This window comes from Chinchilla lanigera, unplaced genomic scaffold, assembly GCF_000276665.1.
Source record: "Chinchilla lanigera isolate Chin_1 unplaced genomic scaffold, ChiLan1.0 scaffold00010, whole genome shotgun sequence".
In the NCBI taxonomy this organism is placed as follows: domain Eukaryota; kingdom Metazoa; phylum Chordata; class Mammalia; order Rodentia; family Chinchillidae; genus Chinchilla; species Chinchilla lanigera.
In genome coordinates this window covers 22,993,485-23,010,743 of record NW_004955411.1, presented here as the reverse complement: position 1 = coordinate 23,010,743, position 17,259 = coordinate 22,993,485, and the positions used below count along the sequence as shown (strand labels likewise).

The 17,259-nt window shown below is 38.0% G+C and overlaps 1 protein-coding gene across 7 annotated transcripts in view; it reads right to left on the bottom strand.

Moving 5' to 3' along the window:
- Klhl32 (kelch-like family member 32) overlaps window positions 1-17,259 on the bottom strand; it is a 196,728-nt gene that overhangs the window by 109,560 nt on the left and 69,909 nt on the right. The window contains exon 1 of one of the 7 annotated variants that reach the window (XM_013510929.1): window positions 3,313-3,407. The exons of the other annotated variants lie outside the window; for them this stretch is intronic. Coding sequence (XP_013366383.1) covers window positions 3,313-3,363 — 51 coding nt within the window. The 5' untranslated portion in view covers window positions 3,364-3,407. Of the gene's footprint in view, window positions 1-3,312; window positions 3,408-17,259 lie in introns of those variants that run through there. 7 annotated transcript variants of the gene reach the window in all.

Genomic DNA, 17,259 nt, shown 5'->3' with positions numbered 1-17,259 from the left:
GAAGGAATCGGGATATCTAGTCGGTAGAGCTTTTTCCTCTGTATATTTATAACTGTTTTCTTGTTCTTTAAACAGTATAGTAATACTGTCAGGGAATAAAATATCACAGGGCAAACTAAAACAGTAAAATTATACTATTATACATATAATTAGGCATAAAAATTAGTATTGCTAAATACCAATTTGCCCCTACCTTAACAACATGAATTAAAGTCTTCTTTTCAGGCTAAAAGTTGTGCTACATATTGGTTTTCATACCATTCCCAAGTAGGTAGGCTTTTTATTCAAAGGACTAGCTGCATTTCATAGCTTTGTTCTTGGCACAGTTGCTGCCTAAATTATCCATTGTAAGTGCCTACCACAAGGGAGGTGTGTATTTACAATGCATTATTTCTTCCTTATTTCACATAGAAATAACTCAAATTGAGTCCTAAACTCATAGTACATGAATTATGTTTTCTTGGGTCACTGTACTAGTTAGGCAGTGGATGATAAACCTTCCAAACCTTCCATTATGGTTTACCCTGAGTCCCTTTAGAATTGTCCTCCTGGATGTGGCTTGTTTTAGCTGCCTTAGTCTTTTGGGGAAGAAAGGAATCGAATGGAAAAAGAACATAAGTTGTTTTTTTCTTAGCTAAAGTTATGGTAAATGTAAAGATCAAAAATTGCTGTCAACCACGAAGTTGGGTGACTCTCAAAAGGTATTTATTTATGTGTCCGCTGCTATGTATTCTAGAGGACAGAATAGCGTCCCACATAGGTCACTCTCCGAGATGTCTGGATTCTGCTTATTACTCTAGTGCAGTGGTGGTGAGCTATGGCACATGTGCTAAAGTGGGCAGGCTGAGGCTTCTCTCTCAGCACCTGAGCCAAGTTGTCCCAGCACCGTCTCAGCAGCTGAGCATTCAGGATTATTTGCATTGTTGGTACCCTGTGATGAATAAGTGGGTTTGGGTTGCAGTTTGGGCACTCTGTCTCTAAAAGGTTTGTCATCACTACTCTACTGCTTCTGCACCTTCCAACCTGTGACCCATCCCATGAGTCCGGGAGCGCAATACTTTCCTGCCACCATGTAAAGACATCCATTCTTTCATCAAGCAAACATTTGCCTCTTTCAGATATTTAGGGATGGCATTATTACTCTTTATTATTAAATATATTTGAGGGCAGGGATATAGCTCAGTGGTACAGTGCCTACCTGGCAAGCACAAGGTCCTGAGTTCGATTCTTGGTACCAAAAACAAAACAAAACAAACAAACAAAAACCGAGGATTGAATGAAAAAAGCCTTTCTTTTCAGACTAAAAGTTATAACAGAAACATTTAAGTCTGTTTTTGTATGATACCCAGTGGTACAATTCCTCTTTTCAAAATATAAATGTACTCCTGAATGAGACAGATCCTGCATTTTGATAGCTTTTCTAAGAATGTGGGACAGCTTTTCTACTCCTCTGTAAAGGAGTAACTAAGCAGGTGGGAAACAGTACTCATGAACCAGGCAAAGTAGGTATGAGGAAAGACATTTCAGAAAAAGTAGTATCAGAAAATGCTGAAGAACTGGATAAGAAAGAAGTACAGCAAGTGACAAAGCAGAGTGAGAGAGTCTATAAGAGAAAAATGCAACAGGAATTCAGAGAGAGTCTTTGAGTGACAAACACAAGGGGCTCTTAATGCAGTCTATCAAAGTTGCACTGGATAGATTCTAAGAATCACAATTATACTGTCTCTCCTATAAATGGAATTTTGGAGTTCTGAAACTAGCAAGTTTAGAGATCATTGTTTCTTGCCCTTGTGACTTGAGATATGGCCCTGCGACCAGCAATACTGGCATCTCTGAGGCATTTGTTAGAAATGCAGAATCTTGGATCACGCCCCCACTCCTACTGGACGGGAAAGCATGTTTTAATGAGAGCCACGGTGAACGGCATGTGCGTAATTGTTTGAGAAGCATGGGTAGAGTCAGTATCCTGAGGTCAGCTCTCTTTCTATTTGCACATTTGAAGTGGGAGACCTGACACTTCGCATACAGTATCAGGCTGTCTCTTGCTGGAGAAGTACTAGTAAAGCCTTCAAAATATTATATCATGATCACTGTATTCACAATTTTCTCCCCTTGTTCCTAAAATGAAAGCCAATATGTTTATTCTCTTTTCTGCTTAACACCCCTATCTGGTAACAGCCCTTAAGCTTCCCTCTGGAAAAAACATCAACTTCAAATTCTGAGTCACAAAATGTTAGCGCTTGAAATCAATACTAGAAATTCTACATAACTTAAAGAAAATGTTGGAGTCCAAATTTCAGCAAGGGAGGATTGAACCCCAGATTCACAGGGACACAGCAAATATAGCTTAGTAAATAAAAGATACAGGTATAGGTATAGCTATAGCTATAGACATAGACATAGATATAACAGTTCCAAAGACCTGGCCTTTCAAAGAGTAATCTTCTTGTTCTTGGATGGCAGCAATAGTAAGGACCTTCAGGAGACTCCTCTACCTCCTTTTACCTAATTACTCTGGCTTATTTTCTCTGGCCTATTTCCATATTTTCCTGAAGAGGAAATTTATGTCATCACCTCAGAGCTGCTTTCTTCTTGAAATCACTCAGAGCATTCCTTTTAAGTTCAGAGACTAAAAGCTAAAAGAAGTTTCATATAAGGAACAGCCAGGCAGTTTCTTGTCTGTCCATTCTGGTATTGGCAATGGCTTCCTGAGGTCTGCTGAGGACTGTGAGGCCACAACAGCTCAAGTGAGAGTGGTCAGTCTCTAGTCACAAGGCCGGGCAGGGTACACACAGGGGCCAACAGCAAATACGCACTAAGACACACTGTTTCTATTCATGATATCTTTCACAAAACCCATCACCCCTTTTCGGAGGGAATGAGAACAGTATGGTGTATCTTCAATTATCATTTATTATTATATTCTTTTAAAACTCAATGTAAGTTAATGATCATTTGAAATTTTAACCTACAATTTCAACAGTACCTTCCTTATTTTTTTTATTTATTTTATTTATTTTATTTTTTTAGTTTTTCTCCAGTACCGGGAACCGAACTCACGACCTCGCACTTGCCAGGCAGGCGCTTTTGCCGCTGAGCTAAATCCCCAGCCCCATTCCTTATTTTTATTTGTTTTTGTTTTTGCTTTTCTTCTGGTACCAGGAATCAAACTCATGACCTTGCGCTTGCCAGGCAGGCGCTGTGCCACTGAGCTAAATCCCCAGCCCTCTCCCTTATTTTTAATGTCTTCTTTTAAATATCTTTTTCTTTAACCATTATAACATAAAAGAAGGCATAGAAGAGAACACATACAGGTTTCAAGTCTAGCTGGGTTATCTCTCTCCAATCTTTCATCTTATTCATCACGTTGGTTTCCCTGCTTCAAGCAAGGCAACACGCACTGGAATCGCTCCCCCAGTTGTTAGCCACACACGCAGATGAGGGCAGGAGCCCAGCTAACAGATTGTTTCATCTAACTCCATTAGTTGCTAAGCAACCATTTCACTGGATCCCTCCGAATCTAAGGCAGAACAGGCCAAATCCACAAATATGAAGTGCTTGGTTCTTCCTAAATGTTCAAATTCATTTTTTCTGCAAACATATTAGATGTCTTGTCCATGTCAGGTAAGGCAATGTGTCTACATCTTACAAAATGAAAATAGAAGAGTTGAAGAATAATCCACCCAAGTTAAAATACCATTAAAAAAGTAACTATGGAGGAGTTATTTTAATGCTATTAAATGTATGTATACTATTCCTCAAGACACATAGAAATAAATATATTTTGTAAATACTATATGTGCATACATACATCATCCATAGTAATCTTTCAAGTGAAATGAGCTTTGCCAAATAGGAAAAATAAATAACTTTTCTAGGGCTACACTGGCGCTGTACTTTAATATTTAACAATGACAACAGCAGCTCCTTGTTACCTGTCCTCTAGCTATTTGCTCTGCCAGGCCCTACTGTCAGAGACCTATTGAAATAAATTTTTAATCTTCACAGCACTGCAATAGTTACTATTATTCCACTTAAACATGAGAAACCAAGGGCTGGGGATTTAGCTCAGCAGCCAAAAGCGCCTGCCTGGCAAGCACAAGATTGTGAGTTCGGTTCCCGGTACCGGAGAAAAACCAAAAAAAAAAAAAACAAACAAAAAAAAAAACACATGAGAAACCAAGAACTAGTGAAGTTTAGCCCCTAGCCTGAGGTGATAAAGCTGGTAAATGAGAGAATCGGGGCTTGAAGCCACACACCTTACCACTGTGTTTCAGAACGTCCCTCCCAAGAACAGCTGGCTACAGTAGGAAAGTAGCAGGATCTTCAATGCAAAGAAAAACAAATGCAGACATTAGATGTCCTTAGTCTCTATTTCTATTCAGGGTTGATCTCCTCCACTTCCCCTCTGCTTCTCGTCACAGCTGATCTTGGAAGGATGTCTACTCATTGCTACCTAAGCACTGCATCGCTATTACCCATTATTAGAATCTCATGTGCGGTTGACTACAAACTAATGGGTCTGCAGCAGGATCAGAAAGCATCTGACAGCTGTATTGTGATGACAATGTGATGAGTGATTTGATATGAAAGTCCCTTATTCCTTTAGTCAAATCTCTCTAAATGAGAAGAATACTGGTAATCCAACCTTTCAGGAGTCCAGGCATACAAGCCCAGAGCCCAATCAACATCAGATGGGCTAATTACAAGCACTGAGTCAACAAGCAGCTGATCATCCCACAGTGTGGACAATCCATTCTGAATGTTTTTCACACAGATGATACACAGAATTGTAGCAGATGACACACCTACAGTGATTACTCATCAGGTTCCCGCGATCAGATGTCTTGCCCCTTTCTTACAAAACATCTGCCTTCACTCAATACTCAATTTTAAAGGTTTAAAATTTCATCAGCTTTATTGTCTCCAAACACGTTCTTTCAGATGAAGCTGAGATTAACTATACACATGAGATCAAATAAGCATGAGTGAAAATTTCATTTTAAATAAAACAGCATAAAAGTTATAATGTTTAAAGTAGTAAAAAGATATGAAAGAAAAAATGAAATTATCTTTCAGCACACACTTGGAATAAAAGCACAGACAGGACTTGGCACAATGACTGGCATACTAAAATGATATAAAATGTTAGCTATTATGATTAGTTTATAAATATTTTTCAATCTTTATAGCACTTATATTCAGTAGAAATGAATTGGTTTCAAACAAGAAAGAATACAGACCCCAGTGCACTGTGCTCCATTCACTATAATGAATACAGTGAACTAGAAGCACAATGATGAAAATAATAGTCATCTGGCTCGGAAATGTTAATGACTTCTCTAGCACTGATTCAAATAATTAAAAATAAAGAAAGGAGATGATTGCTCTCAGCTTTCTATTAAAAAGGAAATAACATTTGACCATTATTACTATTAACTTCTACTTAAAATTGAATTGCAGAATAATTTCTATTTTTAATGAATGTGCTCAGTTTTAAAAGGAAATTATGAAGTTGTTTTAATTTTTAAAAAACCCACATTCTTCTTGGTGTTCATAAAGTCCTGTCCCAGAGCACATCTGAAGTCAGCTTTCCCCCAGTTATTCCACTATATGCAGCTCTGATGGCTGCAGATGGGTCACTGTTTGTCAACTAGGCAATTAATGTTTATTTTAAGGTCCATCAAGTACGAGGCTCTGTAACAGCTACCTATAAAATGTCAGGTTGATTGGCTAATTTGGCTTTGTTGAATGTTACGGCCATCATTAATGGTGCTATTTTTCTGGCTAAATTTACAAACTACTGCTTGAGGCCTCCTCTTGGTAGATACTGATTAATTTTCAAATATAAGTTGCAAAACGCTAACCTCTACTCACAAGTAAGTCTATTATGTTTTGGTGAACTGGAACACATTTTCAACTCTGGATGATTTTTTTTGGTCAATTTCTGCAGTCCTTGGAACTATAGTTTTTCAAGAATTTTTTTTTAAAGTCACAGTTGACTTTTAAAAAAGGCTATGGCAGCATTTTAGCTCCCTTTTCTGAAGCAGAATTTTGTATATCCAAAGTTGTTGGGAAGAGACCACAAGCCAGGACATTAGGTCCTCAACCAATTAATTACTCTAATGTTTCAAAGTGGCTCAGTGGCCAGTTCTCCCTGCTCCTAACTACCTAGTGGCTTACACTATCCATGTAAGAGTAGAGCAACTGGGAAAAAAAAACCAACATGTCTCTGGATTGCAGGTTTTTGAAACTCATCATTTAAATGTTCTTTAAAGCAGTTCATTCACTAAGAATATGGTAAATTTTATGTTGAGAAATCAGTAAAATCATTTAAATTCAGTTTCTTCAAGAGCAAATGATGGAAACCACTATGAAGCAGCCCTAAGCAGGACTTAAATTAACCAACTGGTGTTTTATGTTTACTTGCAAATCTGTCCAAAGCCTAGGCCATGTGTCTGGAAGTGGGCTATGGACTCATAGCAAGTGAACCTCCGTGAGTCACTAATCCCTACTAAAACTTGTAGTGGTAGAGGACGCCAGAAAGCATCAAAGGATAAGACAAGATCACAGCAAGGACACCTGGATCTAATCTCAACTAGATAAAGACTGGAGGTTCAGGCATCTCACTCCTGGATGGATTAACTTAATCCTTACTAAGGATTAATTTAATACCTTGCTTGGAGAAGTCCTTGACTAATTCCACCCTTCTTGAGTACTCCTCTCCCTTCATCTGATAACCAAATAAACATGGGCCACCCAGAGAAGGTCTTGGTTTTAGCCATGAGAGAATCTTGAATTCGGGGGGGGGGGCTTTGATCCTCCTGGGGCCCTGAAATCATTCCATTTGCCTCTTTTTATATACTCATTCAGGAGCTTGCAGACCTGATCAGCCTGCAATAACTAAGGGATATTATTAACCTGATAAGCAAAGTCATGTCTTCATAAGCAGAAAATAAACAGTGATAATACAGTAGTGTATCTAAGCCCTTCTGCTCCCACCCTACACTAATTATTCTACAGAGAAATGTGTACAGAGAAAATTGTTCTTAATGAAAATGACTTTTACTTGAGAAACATGAAGTAATTGTGGTACTGGTAAGTGCTAAATTTGCATCTGTATCTACAGATACAAGAAGCTTGTCATTGCTAAATAAATATGATCCAAAATCTCAAAAGACCTTAATCTTTTTCTGACCAGGACTATGCCTTCAAAAGTTTCATTTTTAGAGAAAAAAAACTAAATGTTGGCTTTTTTGACTTACTATTTTTAGTTATAAAAACACATGAATACAGTATTCTTTAAAAGATGGGTTTTCACAATTAAAATTAAAGCGCTATTTTCTGAAAAGGTCATCTGTGGGCAAAGACCTATAGAAGGCAAAGGAGCAAATTATACAGCTATCCCGAAGAGCAATCCTGGCAGAGGAAAGAGCTGTGCAGAGGAAGCTCAGGGACAGGGTGGCAGGCAGGTCTGAGGAACAGGCAGAAGGCCAGTGTGCTGGAGCAAAGCAAGGCAAGAGCAGGAGGAAGAACTGGTTTCCGCTCTGAGTGAGGATAGATGCCATTGTAATGTGTCCCACAGAAGTGATACAATAGGAATTGTGGTTTCAACAGAATCACTGGGGCTGCGGTAACGAAACTGACTTCAAAGGATAAGAACTGAAGTAGGACAACAAGGCAGCAGCATTCTGCAAATTCCAGGAAAAATACGATGGAGGCTTGCATCACAGTGGTGGAGGCAGTCTGCATATATGCAGGTTGACGTCTGCATGTATTTTGAAGGATGGAGCCATGGGACTTGCTGGCAATCTGGACTCAAAAAAAAAGGAATCAAACATGACACAGCTATTTGGAGACTAAAAGGATTGCAGACTTACCATGAACTGAAATGGAAGAAAAGTATGCAAGAAGCAGTTTTATAAGATGACTAAGAAGTTTGACTTTGAACACATAACACATTACATTGGTTGTGTTTCTTTGAAGACTGTGATATATCATCACATAGGATGACAGAGAGAGAGACAGAGACAGAGAGACGAGGGGGGAAACAATGAATCACAAATGAATCACCATGTTAGCTGCTCTAAAGGAAAGCACAAAGCCTGAGCCTGGCCCACTCCAATTTTAAGAAAATGAAGCAATAAGGCAAAACTCACAAAGGCTGAGGAGCAACTAGTGAGTGGGAGGAAATTTTGTGATGTGTGGAGCCCCAAAGGCCAAGAGAACAAAGTATTTTCAAAAATAAGAAGTACTAAGATGCTGGTAAGTAGAGAAAAATGAGGCCTGGAAACTGATTATTGAATGTAGCTGTATTTTTTATAATGCTTGAATCTATACTAATAAGGGAGATGTAGCTCTCATTTTTTGACTACCCCTGTAATATACTGGTAATAGAATTATGCTAGTCTTATAAAACGAGGAGTGTGACTTTCTATCTTCTTCCAGACTTCAGAACAGATTCATTTATTACAGCAAACAGCGATTAAGGAAAGACTTGGTACTATCAGCAAGTGAAAAATCTGGGCCAACTGCTTTTCTGAGGAGGTGTGTGACTGCTTTCACTACTTCCAATTCTTACAGTTTCTCTTTTCTTTGGTCTGATTTTGGTAATTCATATTTTCCTACAGACTTGTCAGGCAAGGTGCAGAACTGTATTGGTATAAAGATTCTACAGTATATTTGATAATTAATTTTCTTCATGTCTAAAGGTTACATTTTTCATTTCTTCAAATGTATTTTTCTTATTTTATAATTCTTGAATAATTTCATCAATGTTCACCTAAATAACTCATTTTTAAAAATAGTATAAAATATTGATCAACATTAAAATTTTGGGTATTTCAAGACAAGCAGGATTATATGCCTGGTTTTATCCTATCTCCTTCCAGGGTTTTATTAGGATTGAAAGTACAGCTCTTCCTCTGGGTGTTCCTTGTTGCCAAGTAAGTGCACCAAGGCTTGGAAGGGACCTAATGCAACCCAATCTACCTCTAATGAAGATTTGTTATCACAACTGTGAAGAAAAATGTGGGCAGGGAGACTTCAGCTTCTGGCTTTTGCAGGGATTGACTCAGCTGCTAAAAGTGCCTGGCCCAAGGTCACACTCTCCCTCAGGACAGCCTGCATCAAATGAATAATCTATGGGAGAATATAAAGACCTGGTCAGCACAGCCCACTGTGGAGGGCATTTTAGCTCCCATCTTCCCTGTGGAGTCCATTGAGGCTGCTATTTCTGGGTGTGCATCAAAGTCCAACTTACAGAAAACGAAGAGATAATGGCACACCTGCAAGCTCAGCACTCTGAGAGGCTTCTGGCAGGACAGGGCTACTTGCGCCTTAGAGATCCTGTCCCAAAATAAAAAATAAAAACATGGCTGAGGAAGCAGCCCAGTGTAAAAGCCTTGGTACCAATCACCAGTTCAAAAAAAAAAAAAAAAATCACATAAACAAAAAACAAAAAAAACCCCAACTTCTCCTTCTGCTCACTCCTGCTCTTCACCTCCCAAGCATACTGGGTACCAGGTGGGACAACTCACACACCGAACTCTGTCCCAAAGGCTTCTTCCCAGGGAACTCAAACTGCAAGAAAAGTCGCCCATCCGCCTTTAAATCAGCAGAAGTACACTGACATGTTTTCATTAGTATTCAAGAATTATTGAGTGCTTTTCTAAAAAAATTGCAAGTAGTACAATGGGAGCTTACTGATTTTTTTATTGATGCTGGGTTTTAAGGAATTCTTTATGGCCCACTTAGCATGTGATCAGAACAATCAATTTAACACTTTGACTACTGTTTTATGTATGCTTAGAAGATATGCTACCCATATTATTTATCTACATTTTTATTTCTTTTAATCTGCATGGTGTGTGTGCTTCGGAAAAAAAGTGTTTAAACACCCTCCACTCTGAGATACACTGTTTTCTCCTTATGATATTTTGAAGTTTTGTCTATGGCTATAGATTCAGAAATGTTATCTTTTTGATGGAATATTACTTTGGTCAGCACAGAATTTCATTTTCTGCCCTTTCTAATTCTGTTCATTTCAAATTACAGTTTATGGCATATTAATATTGTTATACATATATTAATATTAGTGTTTGACATACATTTTGGAGGTACATTTTTAATATAGATTTACATTTTAATAAATCAGAGTTTGTATCTTTTAAGGGATGTCCCTGAGAAGTTCACATATTTTGTGATGTCTAAAATATTTGGCCTAATATTTGACATATCATACTATCACTTTTCATGCTTTGTGTTTTTTTCTCCTCAGACATATGTAACACTGAAAATGTTTTCTTAACTCGGTATTAATTATACTTATTACATCCTTTCTGAATGCATCATAACCATTTTCCTCAGTATCACAGTTCACTCATTAGATGAGTCTGTTTGTAATTTGGTATAATTTAGTATTTTTTGGTATAAGGTGATATGATTATAATCTTAGGTAGTTTTATTTTTTTATTTTAAAGATAAAAGAACAAAAACATACTAACACACACATACATCTACAGAATAACACAAAAACAATACAAGCAATACAGAACTTCAGATAAGGTGATAGGAAATTAACAATGGTTGTCACATTACACATTGATTTCTTCAAATTGGTTACTCAGATAACCAGATACAGGCAAGTAAGATTGACCAAACAATTAAACATTAACTCTTCCTTTCAATAAAGCAATAGAAATCAGTAATACAACTATCTTAGCTATCCTCTGTGTGCGTGTGTGTGTGTGGTGCATGTATTTAGATTCTTAGGTAGTTTTATAACAGATAAAGCTCCTCGTGGCTCACTCACTCGTGGCATGGCCCACTGTGCGTATTTCTAGCTGATCAACCACCCACTTGGTCATCTAGAGCAAGACTCCTTTCCCCACAAGGCTCCTCTCATCCAAGGTCCTCAAAGTAATTTCTATCTGGTTTGCAGACGCAGAACGGGAGACTGTGGAACAAGTGAATCTGCTTCATAACTCTTTTGTCCCCCAAGTGACTCCAATCTTCCATATTCTTCTGGCAAGAACTGGCCACATGGCCCCACACAGACACAAGTGGTGCCAGGAAATGAAATTCTTGGAGAAGCAGACCTTTTCAATTAACAGCTTCAGAAGGGCAACATAAGCTAGCTGGCCAACCCTGCCAGGTGCTAGTCTCTACACTTTTCTGGATGATCCGATAGTTTATCACCCTGGTTCTGCGCATGGAACAATTCTTTTCTTATGGAAAAATTAAAAATTAAAAAGGTTCCATTTTTCCATAAGTTCTCAACATGTGATTCAAAATTTATTCAATAGAAAGACAAAGTGTATATTTATAATTTAGAGAGACATTTAAAAAGAAAAATCAGAGCCGGGTGTGGTGGTGCATACCTGTAATCCCAGCACTCAGGAGGCTGAGGCAGGAGGATTGCTGTGAGTTCAAGGCCAACCTGGGCTATAAAGTGAGTTTAAGGGTAGCCCAAAGTATATAGTGAAACCCTGTCTCAAAAAAGAGAGATAGAGAAATCAGTTTAAAAAGACAAACAAAGAAGAAGGAATGAATGAGAGTAAAACAGAAATACAGACACATAAACACACCCAGATGCAAAGCAGAGTCAGCGCATTAGAAACCAGACAGGCAAAGTCTGTGCACAGAGAAATGCACTCACTACTTAGGGAACCTACAGGCAAAGGAAAGGAAAAAAGAGTAAAGCTTTCGTCTAATAACAACTCTACCCTGGGCGCTTGTATGATGTGCTGCTAAAGCTATTTTGCTATTGTAACAAACACTGCTAATTCCTATCATTCTCTTTTGAAACCCTGTATCATTTTTATTGGTTTTGCTTTGTTTTATTTTTGTCTATGCTGTTGTTATTTTGTTATTCTATTTTATTCTCTTTTGAAAAAGAGAAATGTCATGCTGCTTCTTGCTATATAACATCAACAAATTTGTATCTTCTGTCAATAATTATTTGTTCAGTGCCTACAATAGGTTTTGTTCTGTTGGAGGTAATGCAAACACTGTTAAATCAGGAAGCAAAGATCTCTGCCCTGACCATGCTTATAAATAGACTTGAGTTATTTACAAAATGGAGATTTTTTTTCCCCTCATCATGATAAATTTTCAGTTTAATTGCTATGGTTTATCATTTTCTGTAACTGGTTTGTGGCTTCTGGCTATGTTTAAAAAAAAAAAAAAAGCTGTGAACCAAAACACATTTCTCACTAGTCTTAATTAGTGCAAAGAAAAGCTAAAACTTTTCAGAGCACACTGTAGCGTCCTAGTTCACACCTGTAGTGCTCTCTGAACAGTTCTGATTGTGCAGGTAACCGTTAACAAGTTTTTTGAACAGTGGTCCTATTGTTTATATATTTATAAGTTATACAAATATATCATATAGTATAAATGTCATATGTGCACACATGATAAAGTAAACTCCAAAGCAGAAATAAAATTGATGTAGAAATTTACAGATAGTAAATTTTCTCCTACATTCCCAGAGCTCATCTGTACAAGACTGCATAAACCCCTACTTCAGAGGCTACTGAGGTAATGCTAATTTTTCACTTTTCAACTTTATGACAACAAATTCATAAAATTATCTTTACTCATTTTGATCTTCTTGTCTTGCACAAAAAGGGGAGATGATCTAATTCACGGAGTCACACAGCAAAGTGCAAAGCTGGCTTGATTTCCATAGAATGCTTCTTCCTCCTTTGTCTCGTAGGTAATAAATATTTAAGCTCTGGGAATGCTAATAAATTAACAAATTCTGATTGAAGGTATTTGTAAAACTTATTTCAAAATGCGCAGTAACTTCTCAATAAAAACTTAGCTAGTTTACTAATGTCATTTTATTCTTCCACCATGCAATCCAAAAACCTTAATTAGGACTTTCATTGTAAGACCTGAAGTCCGTGTATATGTTTAAACACATATACATGAAGAGGGGATTGCAGGGACTTTTCCATAAGTGTGGTACTGGGCACTGAACCCTGGGCCTTTACATTGGTCTACATCCCCAGACCATTTTTAAATTTTGAGACGGGGTCTTGCTGAGCCACAAATTGTCCAGGCTAAGCTGAAACTTGTGATCCTCCAGCCTTGATCCTTGCTGGGTGCTGGGATTACAAGATGGTGCCATTAATCTCAGCTCAAGGACTTTTTTTAAAATAACAAAACCACCACCCAGCATTGGTGCAACTTCTTACTCCCCTCCAACAACTGCCACTTACACTATCTCTAGATTTTTTTTAAGTTGGAAACATGGAGACATTATCCCCACTTTGTAAACAAAGAAGTCAAACCATAGAAAATGAAGTGAATTTCCTCAGACCATGAGGCAAGTTAAGAACACAGAGAAGATGCTAATAAAAATTGTCTAGCACTAATTCACTATGTTTTCCTGATACCAATGTGCTGAAATATATAGGACATTAAAATCTGTATATTCTTTAACAAGCGACTTTATAAATCTGTTCCTCATATGATACTAAGAGTGTCAGTCTCCATAAGGAAATGTATTTTTAAAGTATTTTCTGTATTTTACTTACTGAAAACAGAAGGGGGTAAGCATTCTTTTCTCACAAAGTTATAAGACACAGCATTTCTGCTGTTTAAAGTTATAAAATGCACTGACCAAGCACCTTTCAGGTGCACATGGGTGTGTGCTCTTAAGAAGACAAAGCTGAAATATTAAAAGAGGAGGATCCTTTTATAATGCTGAGGAAGAAAAGCAAAAAAAAAAAAAATTGCCATAACCATACAATAAAATTTTCTACACCAAATATGTCAAATCTTTCTTTCTCCAGATATTTTGTTTTAGATAAAGGAACTAATTTGCTTCTTATGTAACATACTATAATTGCTATTATACTATACTATAACTGCTCTTCACAGCTGAGACTTACAATTATTTCTCTATTTTCAGGTGCTATCTACGAGACCAGGTCCGTTAAAATTATAGTTAACAAAGCCCCCTCTGAAAATTCACAGATGTATTGAAGAAAAGTTCAGTTTAACCAGCTACTGTGAAGGTAGTTGTATTAGTTGCCTTGCTGCTATGACAATGCTACAAATTTAGAGGCTTAAAATAACACAAATGGATTGTCTTACAGTTCTGCTGGCTGGGGTTTAAAATGGATTTCACTGGGGTAAAATCAAGGTGTTAAGGGGGCTGTGTTCCTGCTAGAGAGTCTAAGGAGCCTCTATGGTTATGTGTTTTGGCTTCTAGAGGTCACTTGCTTCACTTCAAAGCTGAAATCACCTCTGCTCCTGTCATTGCATCTCCTCGAGCTGCTCTGACTTCTCTTCCATCTTTCAAGGCCCCTGTGAGTGCGCCCTGTCTAGATGTATAATCCACAATAATCTCTCCACAGAAAGGTCCTTAATCACAGGCTGCAGGGATCAGGACATGGACAGCTTTGGGGTGGGGGAGTTAACCTGCTCCAAATGCTCACTAGTGGATGGCAACCTTAAAGAGAAAGTTCTCTTGAGTTCCACACTGCCAGGCATAAAGAAAAATTTAGGGGAATTGGAGGTATGTGGATCTAGGGTGGAATCTGGATTCACATCTAGCAGTTGTGTGATATTTAAAACTCAATATTTAACAACCTCAATTTCATGCTCTGGAAAGCTGCAATATTTACACCTAAGGACATTTAGGGGACTGAACAAAGTAAGGAATGTGAGCATTCCCAGTATGGAGGCTGTTTTAAACATGTCAAATTTCCTTCTTTTTGCACTTTGAGTAAAAAAATCACTACTTGCTTAGTAAGAAATATATTCATTTTGTGGCCTATTGTTGCTCCATCAATATTCTATTTCACAAAGAAGTTTCAAATAATTTTAATATTTACAAAACCAAATATTTGTAATAACGCTATTTAATTTTTGTTCAGGAATCTAAGTATAGATGTATTTTTGTACCTTACATTGAGTTGGGTTTTAGGTAAGTTTATGGAATTTTTAAAGACTGTGGCAAGGAAATTCAACTTTTTGTTATACTTTAGAGTTTTTCTTTCTTTTTAGAGTGACTTTTTCATTCATTCTGCTAAAAGGCACAAATTTCTTTTCATTAGTTTTGAGAGTTGCTTTAACACACACGTACTGTGCTAGAGTAGTTAGTAACTGTCATCACCAGGAGAAAGCTTGCCTCGCTCTAACCATGAGGACACATTTTATTTGTTTTTCCAGGAGTTTTCTGAAAACGACTTTGCCTAGAATAGGAAGATATGATTACCGTGATTACTTTCAGCAACCATCTCTTATAGCACTCAGAGTAGAACACATCTCCCATTCTAAGCACACTTCACAAGAACTAAACCTTGGAGGCAACCTATACGTCAGCAGATAAGTGGATAAAGAAAACCTGGTACTGACATACGATGGAATACTACTACTCTGCCATAAAGATAGACTTGAGTCATGTGTAGGAAAATGGATGCCCCGTGAAGCCATGTTAAGTGAGATAAAGCAGACACACAAGCTTAAACACTGAATGATTTCTCTTATATGAGAAACACAGAGCAAAGATACAGAAGAAAATAAAAGAGATAATAGGAAGTAGCAAAGTAGATCTTTCTCAAAGGGGAAGGGGATCAAGAAATGGAAGGGGGGAAGGGTGGGAAGGGAGAGGGAGTGGGGATGTGCTCTGGGAATGCTCCACCTCCACACAAGGGGAGTAAACACTACGCACTGCGAACATGTATAGAAAAAGAAAAACCAGGAAAGGGATCAAGAGGTGGGGGAGGGGAGGGTGAGCAGGGGCAGGGGTAGAAAAGGCACTGATGTGCTATAAACAAGCACCAACCGCACACAAGGAGCAGTTATGTACTACACACAGAATAATAAACTAAAAGTTAAAAACACAGTAATTTTATTATATTATTATTATTATTTTGTCTTTTTGAGACAAAGTCTTGCTACGCAGTTCAGGCTGGCCTTGAATTCACTTTGTAGCCCAGGCTGGCATCAAACTTGCAGCGATTTTCCTGTCTCAGCCTCCCGAGTGCTGGGATTACCCGCCACCACACCCAGTCTAGCCATTTCATTATATTATTTCCAACACTGAGGTAGTAGAATTTACTGTGGACTGGCCACACAACAGACAAGTGACCTCGCAAGGAAACCATGGCATATATGATAAACTGTGTCACCACGCTGTCCCGCCTCCCATTCCCACCTGGATACACTAATGCTGCCCTGGGAATCTCCCAATCACCAAGTAAAAATAAAGACCAAGAATTATTAAGTGTTCTGGCCCTGAAAATACTTCTACACATCCTCCAATATTTTCTTGGCCTCACTGGACAATCTCCAGCAAAGAATGGTAACTTGCTCCTCCAAACATATAGTTTCCTGCCCAAAAGACTTATTGAGACTAGTGACTGTTTTCTGCTTAGAAAAAAAGACAAATAAGAAATATAGAGGAACGTATCTTTTATTCCTCTAGGTTCCTTCTTAGATCAATAAATAATTGCTATTTCCCTCCCTAGCCACCAAGGTTTGAGATCCTTTGGATATTTGTTTTTTAACATTAGAACCAAAAGATAACTTAGAAGCAATTTTTTTGTAGTTCTTTCTTCATCTATAAACATATAAAACTTGAGGACAAATGAGGGATAAATTCTTTTATGCATAAGGTAACAAGCTATAAAACAAGCTCAGTGGATCATTAATCCTGGGTGTGTCTATGAGGGTGCTTCTGGATGAGATTAACACCTGAGTTGGGAGACGGAGTAAAGCTGATTGTCTTCCCTTAGGAGAGGCTTCTCTAAGCCTCATGCAGTTGGCTGAAGGTCTGAATAAAACAACAGCTTATTTAAGAAATAAGGCTTTCCTTTGTTACACTTGGACACTGGTCATCTGCCTTTGGGATAAAATTCTGACTGGGAGGTAGACTGCTGCCACTGCTAGTGTCTTTGGATACCTCAGACCAATCCTGTGTCCTATTTATGTTTCTCTCCTGTGAAAGCGCCAGTACAATAGGTGCTCCCTGTGCAACATGAGTACTAATGCCCTTTAATGGAAAGGCCGGTCAGATCCTTTCCAAAGTGCCGCTCTCTGTTGGAAAACATCCACTCCGCTATTCTTTGAGTTACTCCACTTTGAAACTAAGACCTGCCTGACGATGACATTCTGTACTAAAGCTGTCAGTTCCCAAAGGGATATATTTCATTTCCACAATTTAATTGCTCAATGTTTCGTTGTTTTTTTTTTCATCAATGGAAGGTCATCTTTTCTAAAAACAATAAAACAGGGGCTGGG